The sequence below is a fragment of the Theropithecus gelada genome, chromosome 7b, assembly GCF_003255815.1.
Source record: "Theropithecus gelada isolate Dixy chromosome 7b, Tgel_1.0, whole genome shotgun sequence".
Taxonomy (NCBI): domain Eukaryota; kingdom Metazoa; phylum Chordata; class Mammalia; order Primates; family Cercopithecidae; genus Theropithecus; species Theropithecus gelada.
Window position 1 is genome coordinate 77782743 of NC_037675.1, and position 23206 is coordinate 77805948.

The window sequence follows — 23206 nt, forward strand, 5'->3', positions numbered from 1 at the left end:
GCGATTCTCGTGCCTCAGCCTCCCTAGTAGCTGGGATTACAGGTGCCTGCCACCACACCCAGCTACTTTTTTATTTTTTAGTAGAGACAGGGTTTCACCATGTTGGCCAGGCTGGTCTCAAACTCCTGGCCTCAAGTGATCTGCCTGCCTCGGCCTCCAAACTGCTGGGATTACAGGCGTGAGCCACTGTGCCCAGCCTAACCTTGAGAGTTTTTAGAAGTGCTGGCCAGGTATTTCGCTTTTCCATTTTTCAACTATCTATTTTTATTTGGAATCGTGATGCTGAGAGTCTGTAAAAAAAAAAAAAATTTTTTTTTTTTTTTTTTTTTTTTGAGACGAGGTTTCGCTCTGTCACCTGCCTGGAGTGCAATGGAGCAATCTCGGCTCACTACAACCTTCGTCTTTCAGGCTCAAATGATTCTCCTGTGTCAGCCTCCTGAGTACCTGGGACTACGGGCATGTGCCACTGCACCTAGCTAATTTTTACATTTTTAGTAGAAATGGGGTTTCACCATGTTGGCCAGGCTGATCTCGAACTCCTGACCTCAGGTGATCTTCCTGCCTCGGTCTCCCAAACTGCTGGGATTACAAGAGTGAGCCACCGCACCCGGCTGAGTCTGCAAAATGTTGAGGTCGAGCTTAGAACTCAGGAATCAAGGGTGGGGGACACGGTGCTGGGTTCAGTTCTGGCTTTGCTCCCTACCCACTAAGTGACATTGAACAAGGAAATCTTCCATGCTTCATTCTTATCCTGGGGGTGAGAATATTCACCCCCGAGCCTGATGAGGGTTAACTGGGGTGAGACATGGAAGTGCTCATGAGCTTGAGGTTTCTTTTCGGTTTCATTGCTGGTTGGGCCCCTGGTGAGACTGATTACCCTGAAGACATTCACTTCCTCTTGCAGGAGCTGGGGCTGTGAAATGCCAGAGTGAGGATGGCAGGGAGGTTGTGACAACTTTGCAGGAAGCACTTTGCAAAGCCTTTGAAGATCGTATTCTGTATTGATCCTCACAATAACTCCATGAGTTATGGTAGTAAAATGGGTTACTGGAGGCTCACAGAAGGTCAAGAACCTGCTGAAGGGCATGGAGGAAGGAAGAACAAAGTCAAGACTTGCACATGGGCCGAGAGTCCCTGTGCTCTTTCCAGTGTAGGCTGGCCTGAGTTGCCTACAGAGGGGCAGAGGGGGCAGGCAGCTCTGGGGTGGATGTGGGCAGGAAAGCCCAGAGCCCTGGATCCTGGGAGGGAGAGGGTCTATCTCGTGGGGCAGGAGGATGGGGTTTGGCTAGGGATCTGACTCATGGGGCAAGAGGCTAGAGAGTTATGGATTCTCAGTCTTTACACACCATATTGGTCTCAGGCCGTTGTATTACAGCGAGTGTTTAATTTTGTAATGTAGTTTTTTTTTCTCTAGGTAATCTCATTTTTAACCCTTGAGTTACCTATGAAACCAGCATGAGCAAATGAGCAAAAGGTTCATGACTAGCAGGCAGCTTCCCAGGTAAATCTCAGGACCAGGCCGGGCGCGGTGGCTCAAGCCTGTAATCCCAGCACTTTGGGAGGCCGAGACGGGCGGATCACGAGGTCAGGAGATCGAGACCATCCTGGCTAACACGGTGAAACCCCGTCTCTATTAAGAAATACAAAAAACTAGCCGGGCGCGGTAGCGGGCGTCTGTAGTCCCAGCTACTCGGGAGGCTGAGGCCGGAGAATGGCGGGAACCCGGGAGGCGGAGCTTGCAGTGAGCTGAGATCCGGCCACTGCACTCCAGCCCGGGCGACAGAGCGAGACTCCGTCTCAAAAAAAAAAAAAAAAAAAAAAAAAAAAAAAAAAAAAAAAAAAAAAAATCTCAGGACCAGTGGTCCAGCTTCCTGCCAGAGAGCCAACTGTCTTACCTCCTGTTTCATGCATCTTCAGGCCCCTCTGGCAGATGGTGAGGGCTCTCTGTTTTCCAGAAAGGGACATAGAATGACTGAAGCCAGACAGGGCAAGTGGCTGTCTCTAGGACACACAGCCTCAGAGCAGACACCACATCAGTTAGTCACTGGGCTCTTTCTACCAAACATAATAAGAACTCAGAAGGCACTTGTGCTATTTATTAGATTTTAAAACTTGAAATGTAAACTACAAAGTTGCAGTTCCGACATGAATGGGAGAGTTGGGAGGCCACAGTTCTAAGTGCATGAGCTAATAGGTCTTCTCCTAGAGGGTGTGAGAGAGAGTGTGTGTGTGTGTGTGTGTGTATGAGAGACAGACAGAGAGACAGACACACACACACACACACACACACACACAGAGAGAGAGAGAGAAGGCAGCACATTTAGGTCAGTGCACTGTGAGGACAAAAGACAAAGCAATTTTGACACTTGGGCCAAATGGCCAAAAATTACCTTCAATTCGACCAAAGCCCACAGAGGTTGGAGGGATGGACTGTCCTTTTCAAAAAGGGGTCCCCTGAAACTGGTGGCCACCATGCCCTTTATATCGGGGGTTCCCATTTCATCCACATCGAAGTTTCCAAATTCAGAGCCTGCAGACCACCCACACACACCCCACCTGTGCACATGGATGACATGGCCCTGCTGATTCCTCTGGCTCTAAATGATATCTCTTCTGCCTGTCCCGTGCAGTGAGGTGTGCCCAGGTATTCAGACCCCTGCAGTGTCTCACTGAGCACCCAAAGCACTCACCCGTCACCCTCTGGTTCCTTGGGGCCCGATGCTGGCCTTGGAACACTGGTCCCAGTACTCAAGCAGTCGAGGAAAGAGTCTGCTTGGCCGGCCAGCTGTCAGCAGCCTTGCCCCTCCTCCCAGCCTGGATCCAGCCAGAGGAACACAGAGCCCACCTCTCTTCTGCCCACCTTTAAAGGCTAGGCTGGCCAGGATAGGGAAGAAGGAGGCCTGTCTGGAGTCACCCCTCCAGAGATGGGTAACACCAGAGTGGTTAAAATCCTATACATTGGCATCAGGATGGCTAAGAGGGCACATCTTTGCCTTTCCACGTGCCATGGAAGGTGTGGGGCCCACCTGACAATGTCTAGTGCCTCGATTGATTTTCCCATGTATAAATCAGGATGAAAAATCCAGAGTTATTTTGAGGAGTAAATAAGCTTATGTGTGTAAATCTCTTTGCACATAGCAAGTGCTTAAAAAGAAAGGAAATGTAGTATTATTATTCGGTTATATAATATAGCAGCATTCGTGTCTCTCTTTTTCTTCCAAAGAGCTCACACATCTGTTTACTCCATGTGTCCTTACAACAAGCCAGTGGAGTAGGAGAGTTTTTCTTGGATCCAGTTTACTGATGCAGCAGCTAAGATGCAGTGAAGTGTAATGACATGCCCAAGGCCACCCCACAAAGCAGCAGGGGCACTGAGGTCCCTGGAGGGCACAGGCTAAGTTAGGTATGTCCCAGTCTGGCTCACCTGCAGCCTTCCTGCCTGCCACAGCTGCCCCTCCAGTCCCCCTGTCACTCTCCTCCCTCCCCTCCCTGAGAGCTGCTGTCTTCCCCAAGGACCCCTCACTTCCCAGGCAGGGAGGGTGTGGTTGGGCACTGGTAGGGGGTGGCTCTACCTCTCCAGCCAGTGGCAGGGCTCTGCCATTGCCAACAGCATCTCGCAGGATGAAGGTTGCATCAGTGAGCAGTAATTGAAATGCAAAATAACATTTTGATCGAGCCAGCAGGCTGTTTATTTATCAGATCAATAGTCAAAATGCCCTGTCTGGAGAAGCTAGTGTGATAAGTGACAGTCTTGCCAAGGGCAGTCCTGGTGGCTACAGTCCCCTCCCGCAAATGCCTGGATTAGAAGGCCAAGGAGCCTGGGAGTGACCCCTACCTCTGCTTCTCCTTTCCAGAGTGTGGGCACACACAGCCCTTGCCACATTTCTTCTTTTTTTTTTTTTTTTTTTTTTTTTTTCGAGATGGAGTCTGGCTCTGTCGCCCAGGCTGGAGTGCAGTGGCCGGATCTCAGCTCACTGCAAGCTCCGCCTCCCTGGTTTACGTCATTCTCCTGCCTCAGCCTCCCGAGTAGCTGGGACTACAGGTGCCCACCACCTCGCCCGGCTAGTTTTTTTTTTTTGGATTTTTTAGTAGAGACGGGGTTTCACCGTGTTTGCCAGGGTGGTCTCAATCTCCTGACCTCGTGATCCACCCGTCTCGGCCTCCCAAAGTGCTGGGATTACAGGCTTGAGCCACCGCACCCGGCCCTTTTTTTTTTTTTGAGATGGAGTCTCACTCTGTTGCCAGGCTGGAGTGCAGTGGCGCAATGTCGGGTCACTGCAACCTCCGCCTCCCAGGTTCAAGCAATTATCCTGCCTCAGCCTCCCGTGTAGCTGGGACTACAGGTGCCTGCCACCACACCCAGCTAATTTTTTTTTTTTTTTGCATTTTAGTAGAGACAGGGTTCCACCATGTTGGCCACGATGGTCTCAATCTCCTGACCTCATGATCTGCCTGCCTCGGCCTCCCAAAGTGCTGGAATTACAGGCATGAGCCACCGCGCCTGGCCGACATTTCCTTCTTATACTCAGTTTACAGAGGAGATGACTGAGAACCATGTGGGCAGGCACCACCCTTGCTGTGGCTGCCAGGACCTGTACCCAAGAGAGCTGAGATAATAGCACATATTTTCGAGCACTTACAATGTACAGGAGCCGTCAATGCTTCACATCATTGGGTCATTTACTCCTCAGAATAATTCTATGAGGTAGATATGTCTATCTTGCCCATTTTGCAGATGAGGAAACCAAGTCCTAGAGAGGTCAGGCAATGGTTGCACAGCGAGTCAGTGACAGGCCAGGATTCTGACCCAGGTGAGCTGGGCCCAGAGCCTTCATGTCCAGGCCCTGTCAGTTCCCTCTCTCAAGGGAAGGGGGCGGTGAAACATTTTTCTTTACACAGTGGGATTCTGGCTCTGAAGTCAAGCAACCCCTTTCCAGCCCCGCTTCCCACAGTTTCTTTACAAATTACACTGATTTTGTGTTAACATTTAGTTTTTAGCATTTTGAAGACAGATGTCTCAATGACTGGCTCTCAGACTCTAGCCTCTCTACGTTGCCGGCCAACACATTAAGTGGCTTGGGGTACTTACAAAAAAGCAACCAAAACCAGAAAGTAAGAAAAATGCACACATCTTTCATAAACTTGTTTTGTTTTGTTTTTTTTGAGACAGAGTCTCTCTCTGTCACCCAGGCTGGAGTGCGGTGGCACAATCTCAGCTCACTGCATCCTCCGCCTCCCACGCTCAAGTGATTCTCATGCATCAGCCTCCTGAATAGCTGGGATTACAGGTGGACGCCACCACACCTGGCTAGTTTTTGTATTTTTAGTAGAGACGAGGTTTCACCATGTTGGCCAGGCTGGTCTCGAACTCTTGACCTCAAGTGATCTGCTCACCTTGGCTTCCCAAATTGCTGAGATTACAGACATGAGCCACCGCACCATCCTTTCATAAACTCTTTAAACCAGGATGATCAGAATTCAATCAAAACTGATGGCAAGGCGGATCCTTTAGGAACCTTCGTGGGCTTCCCTGGACCCCAGGGGCTCTGTGGGTTCTGCTCCTGGGGCGCTGGCGGACTCCCTTTCTCAGACCTTGATCCTGTCCTGTGTCTCAGCCTGTGACTGTCACATCCTGAGGGAGTGCAGGCCTCTGGAAACGGTAATGGTTGTTTGACTGGGGTCCTTAGATCCCACCTAACCCTCCTTACTTATTCAACAAATATCTATTCTGCACCTTCTGTGTGTCTACTACTATTCTAGACACTGGAGTAGGGCAGGAAAGAAAACAGCCTCTGCCATCATATATGGGGAGCAAAGACCCTGAGGAGGGAAAGTGATTGGTGTAGTCAAGAACCAGTCAGGAGGCCAGTATGGCTGGGATGGAGTGACCTCGGGGGAGAGCGGGCAGGAGATAGCGTGACAGAGGTTGGGGGGCAGACCCGGAGGCCTTCTGAGCTGTGGAAAGGACTCCTGCTTCACTAGAGCCCCTGGTGTCTTGAGCAGAGGAGTGTTGTGACTTACTCCCCTTCGTGATGTAACTCACGACAGCACTTTCTGGCTCTGTGGTCCCTGCCAAGATATTTAACCCCTCTGGGCCTCAGTTTGTTCATCTGCAAAATGGGGGAAATGATAGTACCTCAACTAGTTGTTGCAAGAAATCAATGATTTAATAACTGAGCATAGAGAGCAAGCCCTCCATATGTGAGCACTCTTGTCATTACAGAGATCAGAACAGGGATCTCAGTTGGCTGCAGTGGCCAGTCTCTATCTGTCCACCTGAGTTAAGATGCCTCTTTGCCATCTGCCCAGGCTGCCCATTTGCACAAAGACTGAAAAATTGAGTCAGGATGAAGAATGTCTACTGGGAGCCCTAAGCTTCCTATGTGGGTTCTGCTCGTGGGGCACTGGCTGACCCCCTTTCTCAGACCCTGATCCTGTCCTGGTATACACACGGCCATGTAGAAAGGGCCATGGCCATGACCAGGGAGTGGATAGAAGTTTTGTCCCCTTCGTTGTATGGGTCTGCACACTGTCCTTTGGGAATGCACAGGGGGCAGCAGTGAGGCCCAGTCACAACACGCACAAAAGAGACTCAGATGTGTGATCAGAGTGGAGGTCAGCAACATGAGCCAAGCACCGATTGCATCCTGGGTTGTATAAGCAGAAGTATAGTGTCCAGGATGAGGGAGGTGTCGGTAATGCTCTGCTCTGTGCTGTGCACAATTCACCTGGAGAACTGTGCTCAGTTCTAATGCTCTTTTTTGTTTGTTTGTTTGTTTGTTTGTTTGAGACGGAGTGTCACTCTGTTGCCCAGACTGGAATGCAGTGGTGCAATCTCAGCTTACTGCAACCTCCACCTCCCAGGTTCAAGTGATTCTCCTGCCTCTGCCTCTGAAGTAGCTGGGATTTCAGGCGTGTACCACCATGCCCGGCTAGTTTTTATATTTTTAATAGAGTTGGGGTTTCACCACGTTGGTGGTGCTGGTCTCAAACTCCTGACCTCAAGTGATCTGCCCACCTCAGCCTCCCTGAGGCTCACACCTGTAAATCCCATTACAGATATGAGCCGCTGCGCCTGGCCTGCTGCTGTTCTTTAAGAAGAGAAGACAGAGCAGGCGGGTTCTTCTTAGAAGTGCAGGGGATGTTGACCCCGGTGAGGAGAGGGGAGGATCCGCAGGGAGCAGGAGCTGCCTTCCGCAGTCTGGAGGGCTGTCTCACGGAAGGGCTTAGACTTGTTCTGTAGGTCCTGAGGGGTGGGGTTGTATAAACTGCAACTGGAAACTCAGAGGGAAGAAACACTTTTACTTTTCACAAAAAAAAACCCTTTTATTTTTATTTTTATTATTTTTTTAGCATTCTGAGCAAGACGTAAATATTTGCCTCCTGAACTAGTGATCTCTATCACTAGGGTCTTCACAAGGCAGGTGGTCACATGTCTGGGATTCAGGGACAGGGACTCAAACATTGGATGAGGGTGGGCTGGATGCCCTTCTGTCCTGGCCTGCCTGAGTGCCCCTGGCTGTGTAGGGGTTCTGCCTGCCCCTCCCTCCTCCCCGTCTTCCTCCCTCTCCTCCTCCCTTCCAGCAACGGATTTCCCTGCTGTCCCTCCAACATAGAGCTTTCCCTGTGTGGACCCTCCCTCTCTCCTTCAGGCCCCCGCTTAAATGTCACTGCCTCAGAGAAGCCCTCTCTGGCAGCTCTCTCTGGATACTCCCCCGACCCACTATGCTGTGTCCTCCCTGCTGGTTTTTTGTTTGTTTGTTTTTTGAGACAAAGTCTCACTCTGTCGGCCGGGCTGGAGTACAATGGTGTGATCTCTGCAACCTCTGCCTCAGCTCACTGCAACCTCCACCACCTGGGTTCGAGTGATTCTCCTGCCTCAGCCTCCTAAGTAGCTGGGATTGCACGTGCCCACCACCACGCCCAGCTAATTTTGGGAGCCTCAGCCTCCCAAAGGGCTGGGATTACACGTGTGAGCCACCACACCCAGCCCTCCCTGCTGTTTCTCATAGCACTCAGCACTAACTGCATTGATACCATTTGGCTGTTTACTTATCACGTTAGGGGGGATGACACTTGGCATTATTTCACATAAGCCGAGTGTTTCAGTTGCTTAACACGGCAGAAGTTGGTCTTGCCCACAGGTGAGGGTGTTTGGCAGGTGACCTTTCACAAGGTGTTCAGGGACCCAGGCTCCTGCTAATTTGTGGCTCTGCTCTCCCCCAGGGTCTTGGAACCCCCTGGCTTGAAGATGGGGGAAGAGAGAGGAATTGGAGAGAGGAGGGGAGGGAGTGGAGTGGGGGAGGAGGGCAAGAGTCTATGGGAGATTTTTATGGGCCAGATAAGGGAGTGGCTTATATCACTTTGCCCACATCCCATTGGCCAAGACCCAGTCACATGGCCATAGCCAATGGCCAGGGTGACACTAGAAATGTAGTCCTTCTGGTGTCTAGCAAGAAAATGAATTAACTTTTGTTGAACTCATGGCAGTCTCAGCTACACTGTTTATCATATGTCATTGAATTTATGACATCGTCTATTGCAAGGGACACCATGATTTCTGGAACCACTAATTCAATTAAACTAAGACATGCCATAGATTTCCGGTGAATTCTGATTGCCAAGATGGTAAAAAGTGAAAAAATGGTACAGCTCTGAGTCAATGAACTATGGTATTGTCTCTCCTTGAGGGCAGGGACCCAATCACCTTGCTCACCAGTGTATCCCCAGGGCTGCAAAAGTGTCAAGCATGCAGTAGATATTCAAAGAACAATAGTTGAGGCCAGGCATGCTGGCTCACACCTGTAATCCCAGCAATTTGGGAGGCTGAGGTGGGAGGATTTCCTAAGCCCAGGAGTTCAAGACCAGTCTGGGCAACATGGGGAGACTCTGTCTCTACAAAAAAAAAAAAAAAAAAAAAAAATTTTAAGACAATAGTAGTTGAATGAGCGAATGAATGAAAGAGACGATGTGTGAGCTATTGTTTTGGTTAAATGCGAGAAGCCCCCTCGAGGGGACTATAGCATCAGGGAATCAGGCCATGCTCGTTCACCTGAGCAGAGATGCTGCAGGGGCATAGGAGCAATTGCCAACAGCAACTAGGACTCCCAGGACTCTCTGCCTCAATCGTTGCTTCTCTCTGCTGCCAGCTTCGATATTCTTCTCTCTCACTGCACATGGGAGGGAAGGATGACCTTGCTCAGCTCTTGAGCTGTCCATCTTACTGCCTCTGTCCCTGGAGAGGCAGCCCTGACACCAAAAATCTAATGGCAGAGACTCACTGGCCCAGCTTGGATCAGGAGCCCACCCTGGGTCAATAAGCTGAGCCAGGAAGGTAGATATAGGATGTCTCTAAGAATATGGCAATTCCTGCAGGAGCTTTGTGTGTGTGTGTGTGTGTGTGTGTGTACATGCGTGTGCACAGACATAAAGACAGGCAATGTATGTTGGGGTCAGATGCAGTTCTCAGGAGAGAGGCTAGTGCTGGGCAGTCAGTTCTAGCAGTGCCTGAATGTGGGCCCCTTTGCCTAAAATGGGACTGTGTCAGTGAAAGTAACAGGCATGCAAATACATAATGAAATGGGTGGGTGGGAAGACGCATGGATGGATGAACGATAGAAGGCGAGAGGGAGTAAGACGGTCTTACTTGATTTAGGATTGAACATTTTAAAGAATCTAAACGGAAGCTGTCTCCTCATTACCAAACAGGGATGCTAGAAACAACTCTTAATATTTATTAAGTACTTCCTGTATGCCAGGCATTGTTCTAAGCTCTTTTCTGCATTAACTCACTAATTCTCAAGACCACCCGGTGAGATGAATATTATAAGTCACATCCCTATTTTACAGATGAGAAAACTGAGGCATCTAGAGGTTAAATAACCCCATTCATAAGGGGCAGAGCTAGGATTCAAACCCGAGCAGTCCAGCTCTAACCACAAAGCTTTCTGGCCCAGCGCCATGGCTATTGTGAGGACTAAAGCCATCTGGAGGCTACTGAGTGTGTTCAATGACAGTAGGTGGGACATAGATATGTTTTGTTTTTGTTTTTGTTTAGACAGAATTTTGCTCTTGTTGCCCGGGCTGGAGTGCAATGGCGCAATCTTGGCTCACCACAACCTCCGCCTCCCAGGTTCAAGTGATTCCCCTGCCTGTCTCTCGAGTAGCCGGGATTACAAGCATGCGCCACCACGCCTGTACTTTTGTGTTTTTCATAGAGACGGGGTTTTTCCATGTTGGTCAGGCTGGTCTCGAACTCCTGACCTCAGGTGATCCGCCCACCTTGGCCTCCCAAAGCGATGGGATTATAGGCGTGAGCACCGCGTATGGCCATTAGGTAGGATATTTATGCCACATCACTGTTTTGATATGGAGTGAAAATAAAAACAGATTTGAGAAAAGTTAAGCTAAATTCACAGAGGTCAGAGCTCCAATAGCTACAGAAAAGAAGGATACTAGAGGTGTATTTGGGGGCATATTCTGAATTTTTGATGTTGTCCTTCCCTCAAACACACCCCTTTGTGGTGGTCAGAGCCCAGAGCTGGCCAAGGCTAGGTGGACTAAAGTGAGAGCTACCAGGTACCACTGGGCCCTGCATAAGGACACTTGACTGAGAGGACCCAAGTGAGGGCTGAAGTTTCAAAAAGCCAGCAGCGGCCACTCTCCGTGAGCCTGAGCTCACATGTGCCGGGCTTAGCCAGTGAACTGGGACCTCCCAGCTGTCCCAGGGCAGCCACTCTGCCTCCAGTTGTCTCTTTCTGCCTTGGTAGAGCCTCTCTCTTCTCATTGTGATGCCTGCAGCCTGGAAAATCATGGATAAAAAGCCCTGATTGAAAGGCACTAATTACCCATCATTATTTTCCATGCCGTAATTTGTGCGGAATGAGATTTCAATCAGTTGTCGGGGATCAGCCTGGTTTTGACTAATCTTTCTAACGACAAGATGCTTAATTACAGATTTTTTGCCTGGGCTCCAGAGCGTGCAGAGGGAGGCAAGCTCTCGCTGAAGCCACCACCATGCTCCTGGGTCATTCTGCAGCTCTGGGTCCCACAGGGCCCCCAAGGGGAAAAAGAGAAAGAAAGCATTAGGAAAACATTCCCGAGGAGGCCAAATACAATGGAACCGTCACAAAGAAGGGGCCATGTTAGCAACATGGACATAGAGGGTATCAGAGGGCTGCTTTCTAAGTTAGCTCATCCTCCAGGACAGGTCACCACTCGCTGTGTCTCTAATGCCCCATCAGCCCCAGCCTCCCCCGCAGCAGCCTGGCATTCTAGTTAATAAGTTTGAGCATGTCATTCGTTTCTTAGGACTGTTCTATTATCTGAAAGTCACCAGGGTAGTCAGAAAAATCTCTGAGAACTTAGGATTCAGTGACTCCAGCTGTGCTGAAGTGTGTGGCCAGAAAAATGTTACCTATTGTTGAAAGTTGAAAGATACACATACCCAAGATTCAATCACACAGGAGCAATTAAAATATCACCATCTATTAATAAAATAGGCAGTTCAAGCTGGGCGTGGTGGCTCATGCCTGTAATCCCAGCACTTTGGGAGGCTGAGACGGATGGATCACCGGAGGCCAGGAGCTCCAGACCAGCCTGACCAACAGGGAGAAACCCCGTCGCTACTTAAAATACAAAATTATCCAGGTGTGGTGGCACATGCCTGTAATCCCAGCTACTCAGGAGGCTGAGACAGGAGAATCGCTTGAACCCAGGAGGCAGAGGTTGTGGTGAGTCAAGATCACATGCGAAACTCTGTCTCAAAAAAATAATAATAATAAAAATAAAAATAAAATAAAACAAAATAGGCAGTTCAGACTACTCAGAGGGAAGGTCAGTTTGATGAAAAATCCGAGTTTAAGTTATGTGTGTGTGTGTGTGTGTGTAATTAATGGATCTCAGTGCACAGAACTGGATTCATCATTATCATTGGTTAGTAACACTTAGCCATTGGCCTACTTGCCCCTTCCTTCCTTCCTTCCTTCCTTCCTTCCTTCCTTCCTTCCTTCCTTGCTTCCTTCCTTCCTTCCTTTCCTACCCTCCCTCCCATGTAATAAGTGCCCATGAATCCATGTTCAACAGGAAAACTGGAACCTTGACAGTAATTTGCATCTAGCCACATGGTCCTCCCATCCTACCCTCCTGTTAGGGGCATTCTGCATTCTTTAATACTATTTTAAAGGAAATTTAGTTATATTAGTTCCAGGTGCCTGAGGGGCTGATTGGTGACACAAAGCCTTGCTGGAGGGTCTGAGGATCTGCTTTAATGGATAGCTCTTGACGGCTCCTGGTTAGCAAATTAATTATTGAAATGTACATAAGAATCTCTCAAGTGTTCAGAAACCATTTTCCTTCTATGGAGTGGATTCCCATGTCAGGCTTGTTTATCTTCGTAATTTGCCCAGCCAGCCCCTTTCCCTCCTGGTCTGTGGCAAGTTCCTTGCAGAATCATCCTCAATTCTAGGTCTGGGGAGCTTGGATGAGGGAAGGGGTTTGCTGGGCTTAACCACAGGCCTGCCCACCGGACTTTCTGAGAAGAATCACGGCCTCAGGCAACATCCACCGAGTGCTTGCTCCGCAACTGCGCTGTTCCAAGCATTTCGCCTTCATTGCTTCTTGCTCAACTCTATGAAGCTGTGATTGAGCCCATTTTACAGATGAGGACCCTGAGGTCCAGAGAGGATGACCTGGTTACTCAAAGTCAACAGCAATCGGGGATAGAACTGACACATCTGCTACCAGCATTCAGGCTTGTAGCCATTAAGTGGCCCAGCTGCTTGTTCCAGCTCTTAAATGCATGGCCCCAGGAGGGAAGAGGCTCTGGGGGCCGTCCTTCAGCCTGACCCAGATTCTTGGGTGTGGTGGGTAGACTCTACCCCACAGAGGAAAGCAAGCTAGATGCTTATCAGGCCAGTCCATTCCTCTGTCTGCTGCCCTCTGAGCAGCAGCAGGCCACCTAGTGTGGGATAGATCCTTGAGATTCCAGCCTAAAAAATCATGAGAGGTCGGGCATGATGGCTCATGCGTGTAATCCCAGCACTTTGGGAGGCCGAGGTGGGTGGATCACCTGAGGTCAGGAGTTCAAGACCAGCCTGGCCAACATAGTGAAACCCGTCTTTACTAAAAATACAAAAATTAGCCGGGCGTGGGAGCACACACCTGTAGTTCCAGCTACTCAGGAGGCTGAGGCAGGAGAATCACTTAAAGCTGAGAGGTGGAGGTTGCAGTGAGCTGAGATTGAGCTACTGCATTTCAGCCTAGATGACAGAGCAAGACTCCATCTCAAACAAAACAAAACAAAACAAAACACTGACGATGATCTCTTGTTGATACCCTGAAATCTGTCTTCCTCTAGATGGTCAAGGGAAAATAGTTCTGCAATTTGAGTTTCATTCAGAACTTTTGAGATTCCCCTGATCTCTGCATTAGGAAAATTTTCAACCTGCTTTGTGGTCCCACAGAGCAATGTCCAGCCGAGGCAGGAAGGGCCCCCCAGCAAGCTCGGCGTCCCCAGGGATCAGGCTGTGCAGGGAACAGGGTCCCACGCTGGCTACTGAGAAGGCCCAGGGCAGAGCTGGGTTGGGGCATGAGGGAGGCCGTGTTTAATCAGATGGGGGTGAAATTGAGGCCAGGACAGTGCTTGCTAAGCTCCAGTTAGGAGATGAATCAAAGGGAAAATGATGCCCCAAGGGGCTTCGACCACGGACTACTGGCCTTTCAAAGGCTGCTTAGATGGGCGTCTCTTCCCTCCCCACCATGAGTCAATAGTCATCGATCCAGTGGGGAGCTGGGTCCCAGCCAGCCACAGATGATGCACTTGACGCTCCCTGCTCCTCCCCAGAACACAAGGGTCAGCTGCCTCCCGCCTCGTCCTGCAGCTACTCCTCCTGGACACCGGCTCGGCCACCACCCCACGGCCACCTCTAAAATCTGAAGTGTCAGTCTCAGGCCTAGACACTGTCTCCCAACCTTCCAGCTTTCTTGCTACTTCCTCCTGCTGGACCTCAGCCTCAGCCTCCTGGAGACCACTATCATCACCTCTCCATTTTCTCCCAATCCCGCCCTTTCTGACATCCCTCCCTTGTCCACCTTCTTCCCTCATACTTCTAAGTCAGTGGTTCTCAGCAGTTTTGCTCCCAGGGAGACATTTGGCAATGTCTGTAGGTTTTGGCTCACATATTTGGGGGCAGGGTGCTATGGGCATTGAGTGGGTAGAGGGCGGGGGTGCTCCTGAGCATCCAGCAGTGCCAGGACAGCCCCACAACATGGAATCACTCAGCCCCAGATGTCAGTAGTGCCGAGGATGGAAACCCAGGTCTCAGCTGCTGGAGATGGGGCCCCCTTGCATCATCGCACCTGCATCAAGAGTTAAGGGGCCTGGAGGACCTTTGCGTCCCAGATTTCTGCTCCCTCCTTGTCCCACAGTTACTATTGCAAACTTTCCTCCTTCTCCTAGTCCTCCTGCCCTCCGGTCCTCGCCTTCACTCCCTGTCCCTCCTACTTCACAGAGTCACTAGAGGCTGAGTGGAGGTGGTGTGGGTGGGCTTGGGGGGTAAAGAGGGCCTCACTCAGTGCCCCCTTCTGCCACTTACAAACTTCCCATCTGTACAGCCAACATTCCCTCTCACTCTTACTGAATAAACTATATCTTTTTTTTTTTTTTTTTTTGAGACCAGGTCTCACCCTGTCACCCAAGTTGGAGTGCAGTGGCACAATCTCAGCTCACTGCAACCTCCGCCTCCCAGGTTCAAGTGATTCTCCTGCCTCAGCCTCCCGAGTAGTGGGATTACAGGTGCACACCACCACACCCAGTTAATTTGTATTTTAGCAGAGACGGGGTTTCACCATGTTGGCCAGGCTGGTCTCAAACTCCTGACCTCAAGTGATCTGCCTGCCTTAGCCTCCCAAAGTACTGGGATTACAGGTGTGAACCACCACACCTGGCCTGCATAAGCTATTTCTCTAACTGCACTCCAAATTCCTTGAAAACTTTCTTTAAATTTATTTTTTGGAGATGGAGTCTTACTCTGTCTCCCAGGCTGGAGTGCAGTGGTGCGATCTCAGCTCACTGCAACCTCTGACTCCTAAGTTCAAGCAATTCTCCCACCTCAGCCTCTTGGTAGCTAGGACTACAGGTGTGTGCCACCAAACCCAGCTAATTTTTGTATTTGTAGTAGAGATGGGGTTTTGCCATGTTAGCCAGGCTGGTCTTTAACTCCTGGCCTTAAGTGATCTGCCCACCTTGGCCTCCCAAAGTGCTGGAATTACAGGCATGAGCCACCACACCCAGCCAGATTCCTTGCAAACTCTTACAAGATCCTCTCACGACGGCATCCCTTCTTCCAGTGGTACCCCACCCTTAAGAATCACACCCTGAAAAATCAACACCCTTAAGAATCACAGCTGCACCACCAAAACCAAACCAAACCTCCCTGAAGATTTCTTGGGCGCCGCCTGCGGAGATGCTTCTTCAAAACATGACGTCAGTGGGATCAGGTCTAGGAAGCCACCTGTTCACCAAGCCCCTCAGCTGCCTCTGGTGAAGATTGAAGTACAGTTTGAGAAAAGCTGACATGGATTTTGTGTCTTCAGCCATTAAATGTTCATTTTGCTCTTTACCACTAATATTTAATATAGGGTAGCCATGTGATTCGTGATCTACTTCAGGGACAGAAGGGGGGACGGTGATGGTAATGACACTGGGCCAGCAGTAGGAGCAAGATTGCTCAGGGCCAACTGGGAGGTATGGATACCTAATTTTTAAATACCTTGAATTCCTTACATTCTCAACACACCTCCTTCTCATCAAAGAAGCTGACAATTAATACCGACAATAATAACAAAACATTCCTTCTCCACGCCACAGGCCCTAAGTCCAGGAGGGCATGCTTTGTTGGCAAGGTAGCTGGTGCTGCCTGAAGGTATTCATGAAGGCACCCCTGCTCCGCCCAGTCCTCTACCCTTCATGGCCAATTTTCCTGAAAGAATTGTCTGCATTCACTACTTCCAGCCATTGCAATGCGGCTTCTGTCCCCACCATGCAGTAACCCTGCTCTGGTGAATGTCCTCAGCCACTTCCTGACGGCTAAGTGCGGGGATACTTGCCCCTTCTCACTTCACCTGACCTTATAGGATAGAATCTGTTGCCCATGGCCCTTCTAGATGGCTCTGCTCATCCCGTTTCCATGATATGCTCTGTTTTTCCCTTTTCCCACACCTCTGGTTACATCTTCTCTGTCTTCTTGGACTTCTTTGCCTCTGTCCTGCCTTTACATTTTTTATTTTTATTTTTTTGAGACGGGGTCTCTCTCTCACCCAGGCTGGAGTGCAGTGGCACAGTCTTGGCTCATTGCAGCCTCTGCTTCCTGTGTTCAAGGAATTTGCCCACCTCAGCCTCCCCAGTGGCTGGGATTACAGGCATGTGCCACCATGCCTGGCGTGAGCCACTGCACCCGGCCTGCCTTTAAATTTCTCATTTGAATGAATGAACACATGAGGTCCTGGGGGCTAAGGACAGATGGAGGGAGTGGGCAGGTCTCCCAGAGGGTCTGGCCTCTCCAGCAACTTTCTTTCCCCTGCCTGGTACATCAGGAACCAGGTAGCCCAGAGAGCATTGTGCCTCTCTCCCCTTCTGCTTCCAGAGAGTTCTCTATTCTGACACTTTATAGGTTAAGAAATAACAGCGAGGCTGGGGGTGGTGGCCCATCCTGTAATCCCAGCACTTTGGGAGGTAAAGGCAGGGGATCATTTGAGGTCAGGAATTCAAAACCAGTCTGGCTAGCATGGCAAACCCCTGTCTCTACTAAAAAAACAGAATACAAAAATTAGCCAGGTGTGGAGGCACGCACCTGTAATCCCAGCCTCTCGGGAGGTGGAGGCAAGAAAATTGCTTCAACGCAGGAGGCAGAGCTTGCAGTGAGCCGAGATTGCGACCCTGCACTCCAGCCTGGGTGACAGAGCCAGACTCCGTCTCAAAGAAAATAAAAGAAAGAAAAAGAAAAACAAAAAGAAAGAGCAGTGACAGGATTCTAGGGTTTGGAACTCTGGGTGGCAGTCAGACATTGTCTGCATTTTGGGGGGTTGGAAAGCTGAGGTCCTTGCCTGGAGCGGCTCTTGCCCAGGCCTGGTAGCAGAGAGGCAGAGTGTCGTGAAGCAAGGAACATGGACCTGCAATCAGGTTCAGACTGCAGCTTCTCCCGGGACTCGAGTGAATGGGACAGGCTCTGAGCTCCAGCCTTTTCCTTCTCCCAGGACTCAAGCGAATGGGACAGGCTCCAAGCACCAGCCTTTTTCTTCTGTAAGGTGGGGATAGGAGAGCAGAGCGGACAGTCTGTAAGGATTAAATAAGATGGCACGGAAGAAGGTGTCTCGCGTGCAGCTGGGGCATGATGGGCAGCCGCCAGTATCACCCAGCCTCTGAGAGGGGCAGCCGGGCGGCTCGTGAGAGTGAGGAAAACAGGCAGAAGAAAGAGCCTGGAAGAATTTCAACCCAGAAAAGAAGCTGTGGCCTTCTGGTCGTCTTCATATAGTCTGAAAATATGAAGAATGAGCGAATGAATGAAGCAAGACCAGAGGCACCACAGCAGTGCCCCCATGAGCAGGGCACCCGCATGGCCCTTTCTGGCGCTCTGTGCACTTATGTTGGTTTAGTGTCTGTTGTTCCTACGGAAGTATGAGTGTCTTGAGATCGTGAGCTGTTCCTGTCTTGTTCCCATTTTCTGGCTAGCACTTGGCACACAGTAGGTGCCCAAAATACACAATGACAGTTCCTGGAAAAGGCGTGCTGAGGAGGCCAAAATAATAGTTACAGAAATGAGGCAGGGCGCGGTGGCTCACGCCTGTAATCCCGGCACTTTGGGAGGCTGAGGGGGGTGGATCACTTGAGATCAAGAGTTCAAGACCAGCCTGGCCAACATGGTGAAATCCCGTCTCTACTAAAAGTACAAAAATTAGTTGGTTGTGGTGGTGGGCGCCTGTAATCCCAGCTTCTCAGGAGGCTGAGGCAGGAGAATCGCTTGAACCCAGGAAGGCTGCAGTGAGCCAAGAATGCACCATTGCACTCCAGGCTGGGTGACACAGTGAGATTCCATATCAAAAAAAAAAAAAAAAAAAAGTCATGGAAATGAGAAAGCTGGAGGACTGAAATTACTAGAACCCCGCCCCCGAGTTGGGATTCAGGCTCTAAATTAATAGTGGGTTTCCCGCACCAACCCTGAAAGAGTTAATAGCTGGCTTTCTGCACCAACCCTGATAGAGGCCAGCATCTGCTTTACTTCTCTCTCAGCCCGGGGGTTCTCCATCCAGGGCCTGGAGGTGGGGCCCTGACACTGCAGGATGCTTTGCACCCGTCTGAATCAAGGAGGAGAGCAGAAGAGGAAACCAAGGCTTGGGGAGCAAACCGCTGCCTGCTCTGGTGTCCTTCAGGGTTGTCCAGCCATGAGACGGTGCGGAGAGGCAGCTGGCAAAACCATGGGCTGCCCTCTCCTGGGAGGGGCTGGGAGCTTTCCATTTACTTTCCTTGGGGCAAATGCCTCTTAGGCACAGATCAAGGCACAGATCTGAAGCAGGGGACATAGAGCACTGGCTCACTACATCACCACTGCTCTAATCACTGTTTATGTCGAGTGTATCTCCTGAGATCTCTGGAGCCCTCTGCAGCCTGGGGAAGGTTTGGGCTGAAGGTCCCTGGGGTCTGGGAGCTGTCTTGCTCAGCAGGGTTTTTCACAGTGCCCTAGGGTCTTCCTGTGAAAAGCAAAACCTAAAGCGGCCATCAGGAGAGCAGGAGGGGACTAAAAGTTAGGGCGTGGTCAGTTCTATTCGGCCTGCCTCCCAGAAGGGTGCCCGAGGAGCAAGGTGCACCCCTGCCTGCCCATCAGATGCCCAGGCAAATGATGGCCTTGCCAGGCTGATGGTCTTTCCTGGGGACTCCACTGGTGGTTGGGAAGAAGTTGTATGGCAGTGCCCAGGGAGATGATCACAGAGATGTAGAAGGGCCTGGAGGAGATTATCAGCCAGGGGACTGGGGCTCATAGGAGGGTGTCTCCGAGGACTCAGGGACATTCCGTGGGGAACAGAAGAGACCCAGGAGTCTCTGTCTTCACACACTGCATTTTGGGAGTTCTGAAATTCTGGAGAGTAGGAGCCTCAAGTTATCTTTTATCTTTGTGTCTATAGCTCCGAGCTTCTGGTCTGTGGGAAAGTGAGTTCCTTGACTTCGGCCATAGTCAAGGGCAGCCCCTCAGGAGGGGTTAATTAATTAATTAATTAACTTTTGAGACAGAGTCTTGCTCTGTTGCCCAGACTGGAGTGCAGTGGCCCGATCTTGGCTTACTGCAACCTCCACCTCTTGGGTTCAAGTGATTCTCGTGCTTCAGCCTCCCGAGTAGCTGAAACTACAGGCTGGTGCCACCATGCCCGGATAATTTTTTTTTTTTTTTTTTTTTGAGGTGGAGTCTTGCTCTGTTGCCCAGGCTGGAGTGCAGTGATGCGATTTTGGCTCACTGCAAGCTCCACCTCCTGGGTTTACGCTATTCTCCTGCCTCAACCTCCCAATTAGTTGGGACTACAGCTAACTTTTTATATTTTTAGTAGAGACCGGGTTTCACCGTGTTAGCCAGGATGGTCTCGATTTCCTGACCTTGTGATCCGCCCGCCTCGGCCTCCCAAAGTGCTGGGATTATAGGCGTGAGCCACGGTGCCCAGCCCATGCACAGATAATTTTTGTATTTTTTGTAGAGGTGGGGTTTCACCATGTTGGCCAGGCTGGTCTCGAACTCCTGACCTCAAGTGATCCACCCACCTCGGCCTCCCAAAGTGCTGGGATGACAGGCATGAGCCACCACGCCCAGCCAGAAGGGGTTAATTTGTATTAATCATTAATGAGACCAGGGACAGTGGAGGCCTCTCCCCATCATAAGGTTGCACAGACACATTTTGTGGCATTGCTGTTCGGCCATGGGTTGCAAGATGCGAGTGGGCTCTGTGGGTGTGATAAGAGGAGAGATCCTCCCTGGCACCCATGAGTTGTCTTTCCATTGGCGGGCTGTCCTATGACCTCCCTATCCTTTGCTCCTCTCCAAGATCTTTCCCTCTTTCCTTTCACCTGCTCCAGGCATAAGCAGGAGCCTCCTCTCTACCTCCACAGAGGAGGCTCAGGGAGTGAGGCAGCCTGTTGAGGACAGGGACAGATCAACACCACCCAGGCCGCCCTCACACTCAATCCTGGCTGGAATGTGACCCACAGCTGGGTGTCCCTGAACACACACCTTAATCCCTCAGGTGTGAGCTCAGCTGCCTTTCTTGTCCATGTTGGGAGAGGGACAGGTCCTCTCCCTTCATCCTGGGAGCTGGTATGTGGGAGGGGCACACGCTTGCCCACCTTCTCCTCCACCAGCGTGGCCGGGGCAGAAGGGCTTGGTTTACAGGAAACATTCTGTTATCCCACACAGTGATCTTGCCACACTGGTAATTCACCTGGACTCTGTGGGTGGGCGGGGAGGCTTCCTGGGTAGAAATAGTTGGCGGATGCTCAGAGTTGGGGTTAGAATGCTCCCTCAAGCTTTCCACTGGAGACGTGTCTCTTGGGGGACAGGCAGGCTGGGAAGAAGCTGGTCTGCTCGGGGTCTAAGAAGGGAAATGAAATAGGGGGTTTTGGAAGCCACCTTCCAGACATGACTTCTTATACCAAGCCTGGACCAGCTGTAAAACCTAGAGGGCAGCCAATCTGGCTGGTACCTTTGCCACAAGATTCCTTCTTGAATTGGCCAAGTGACCTGTTGCCTCTGGTTCTGATCTTAGTGAAGATAGGGGTCCCAGGGAAGCTCCAAGCCACTGTACTTAGAGTCTCTGGGCCAAAGCTGGACTGCCAGGACTGTTAAATTGCAGCCATTGGCCGGGTGCGGTGGCTCATATCTGTAATCCCAGCACTTTGGGAGGCCAAGGTGGGTGGATCACCTGAAGTCAGGAGTTCGAGACCAGCCTGGTCAACATGGTGAAACTCTGTCTCTACTAAAAATACAAAAATTAGCTGAGCATGATGGTGGGTGCCTGTAATCCAGCTACTTGGGAGGCTGAGGCGGGACAATCGCTTGAATCTGGGAGGTGGAGCTTGCAGTGAGCCAAGATTGGCCCATTGCACTTCAGCCTGGGCAACAGAGAGAGACTCCATCTCAAATAAATACATAAATAAATAAAATTGTAATCATTGTGTATTATTGTTATGCAGGAAGGTTGGCCAAACATTTTGGGTGAATAGTTTCCATCTTGTGTCACCCTCAAACCAGAACTTTGCAAAGAACTAGGGTGCCTAATCTGAAGGGTTTTTTTTTGTTTTGTTTTGTTTTTTTTGGAGATAGGGTCTTACTCTACCACTCCCATGCTGGAATGTAGGCGTGCAATCAGAGCTCATTGCAGCCTCAAACTCCTGGGCAATCCTCCCTCCTCAGCTCCTGAGTAGCTGGGACTACAGGCATACATCATCATGCCAGGATTTTTTTTTTTTTTTTTTTAACAGATGGGGTCTCCCTATGTTGCCCAGGCTGGTTTCAAACTCCTGGCTTCAAGCGATGATCCTCCCCCCTCAGCCTCCCAAAGTGCTGGGATTTACAGGTGTGAGCCACCACACCTGGTTTGCTGAAGTTTATTGATCAAAATAAAGTTTCTTTGAGGCCTCAGAAGGTTCTGGAGGTAATGACCGAAACTTGCTGCCGGCTGTGCCGAGTGGAGACCAGTTGACCTTCTCCACCATTGTTTTATCTCACCAAAGCCTTAGCATAGAGCCCTTCCCAACCACCCTACCTGCGGGGCAGGACCCGCCCGCCACACCCGCCGCATCTTGCTGGGGCTGACTTCCCGATTTGTGTCCACAGGCTGCTGAATAGGATGTCCTCAGACGACAGGCACCTGGGCTCCAGCTGCGGCTCCTTCATCAAGACTGAGCCGTCCAGCCCGTCCTCGGGCATCGATGCCCTCAGCCACCACAGCCCCAGTGGCTCGTCCGACGCCAGCGGTGGCTTTGGCCTGGCCCTGGGCACCCACGCCAACGGTCTGGACTCGCCACCCATGTTTGCAGGCGCCGGGCTGGGAGGCACCCCATGCCGCAAGAGCTACGAGGACTGTGCCAGCGGCATCATGGAAGACTCGGCCATCAAGTGCGAGTACATGCTCAACGCCATCCCCAAGCGCCTGTGCCTCGTGTGCGGGGACATTGCCTCTGGCTACCACTACGGCGTCGCCTCCTGTGAGGCTTGCAAAGCCTTCTTCAAGAGGACCATCCAAGGTGCGTGGTGGGCCTCGCGGAGCCTGGGTGCGGGGTGGGGGTGGCAGCCCTGCCTGCGGGTCCAGCAGAAGCCCTAGGAATTCCCAGAAACTGCCAGTTCTGGGCGCTGTTGGAGCAGTACTTCTGTGGGGCGCCTTTTCCCTTGCTCAGGGCTTCTGGTTCTGGGACTGGACAGCTGCAAGACTGTTGTTGAGATGACATGCGTTCCCCACCCCCCTAGTTCCCCCATGCAGAGCCCCAGAAAACCAAAAGAAAATCCACAGGAATGCCAAACCCTGGGTGCTTCTCACTGGTGTGGGGTACACTGTCAAATGTGTGTCCCTCAAAAAGTTTATTTTGTGCCGGGGAAAAACACAACATAATTTGCCCTGCAATTCCAGACTTGTGGGACATATGAAGAGTCCCTCACCTTGTTTTTGTCTTTCTTACTTATACAAGTAAAACGCCAGACGTGACTCATGCCTGTAATCCCAGCTCTCTGGGAGGCCAAGGCCAGAGGATAGCTCAAGGCCAGGAGTTGAGACCAGCCTGGGCAAGACAGTAAGACTCCAACACTAAATTTTTTTTTTTTTTAATTAATGCATGGTGGCACACACCTCTAGTCCTCGCTACTTGGGAGGCTGAGGAGGGAGGATCATTTGAACCCAAGAGTCTGAGGCTGCAGTGACCTGTGATGGCACCACTGCCCTCCAGCCTGAAAGACAGAGCAAGACCCTGTCTCAGAAGCAAACAAAAAAACAAATAATATGTGAGTATTTTCTCATTGTAGAAGACTCAGGCCTGTTGGAATCAGGACAGGAACTCATCATGTCTGGATCCCAGTTTGACCTATCTTTTAAGATCTTCTTTTCTTTTCTTTTTCTCTTCTCTCTTCTCTCTTCTCTCTTTTCCTTCCCCTCCCCTCCCCTCCCCTCCCCTCCCCTCCCC

At 50.7% G+C, this 23206-nt stretch overlaps 1 protein-coding gene across 1 annotated transcript in view; it reads left to right on the forward strand.

Moving 5' to 3' along the window:
• Positions 1-23206, forward strand: part of ESRRB (estrogen related receptor beta) — a 123722-nt gene that overhangs the window by 42149 nt on the left and 58367 nt on the right. The window contains exon 2 of the mRNA XM_025392244.1: positions 21870-22279. Within this exon, the coding sequence (XP_025248029.1) occupies positions 21870-22279 (410 nt within the window). The remainder of the gene's footprint in view (positions 1-21869; positions 22280-23206) is intronic.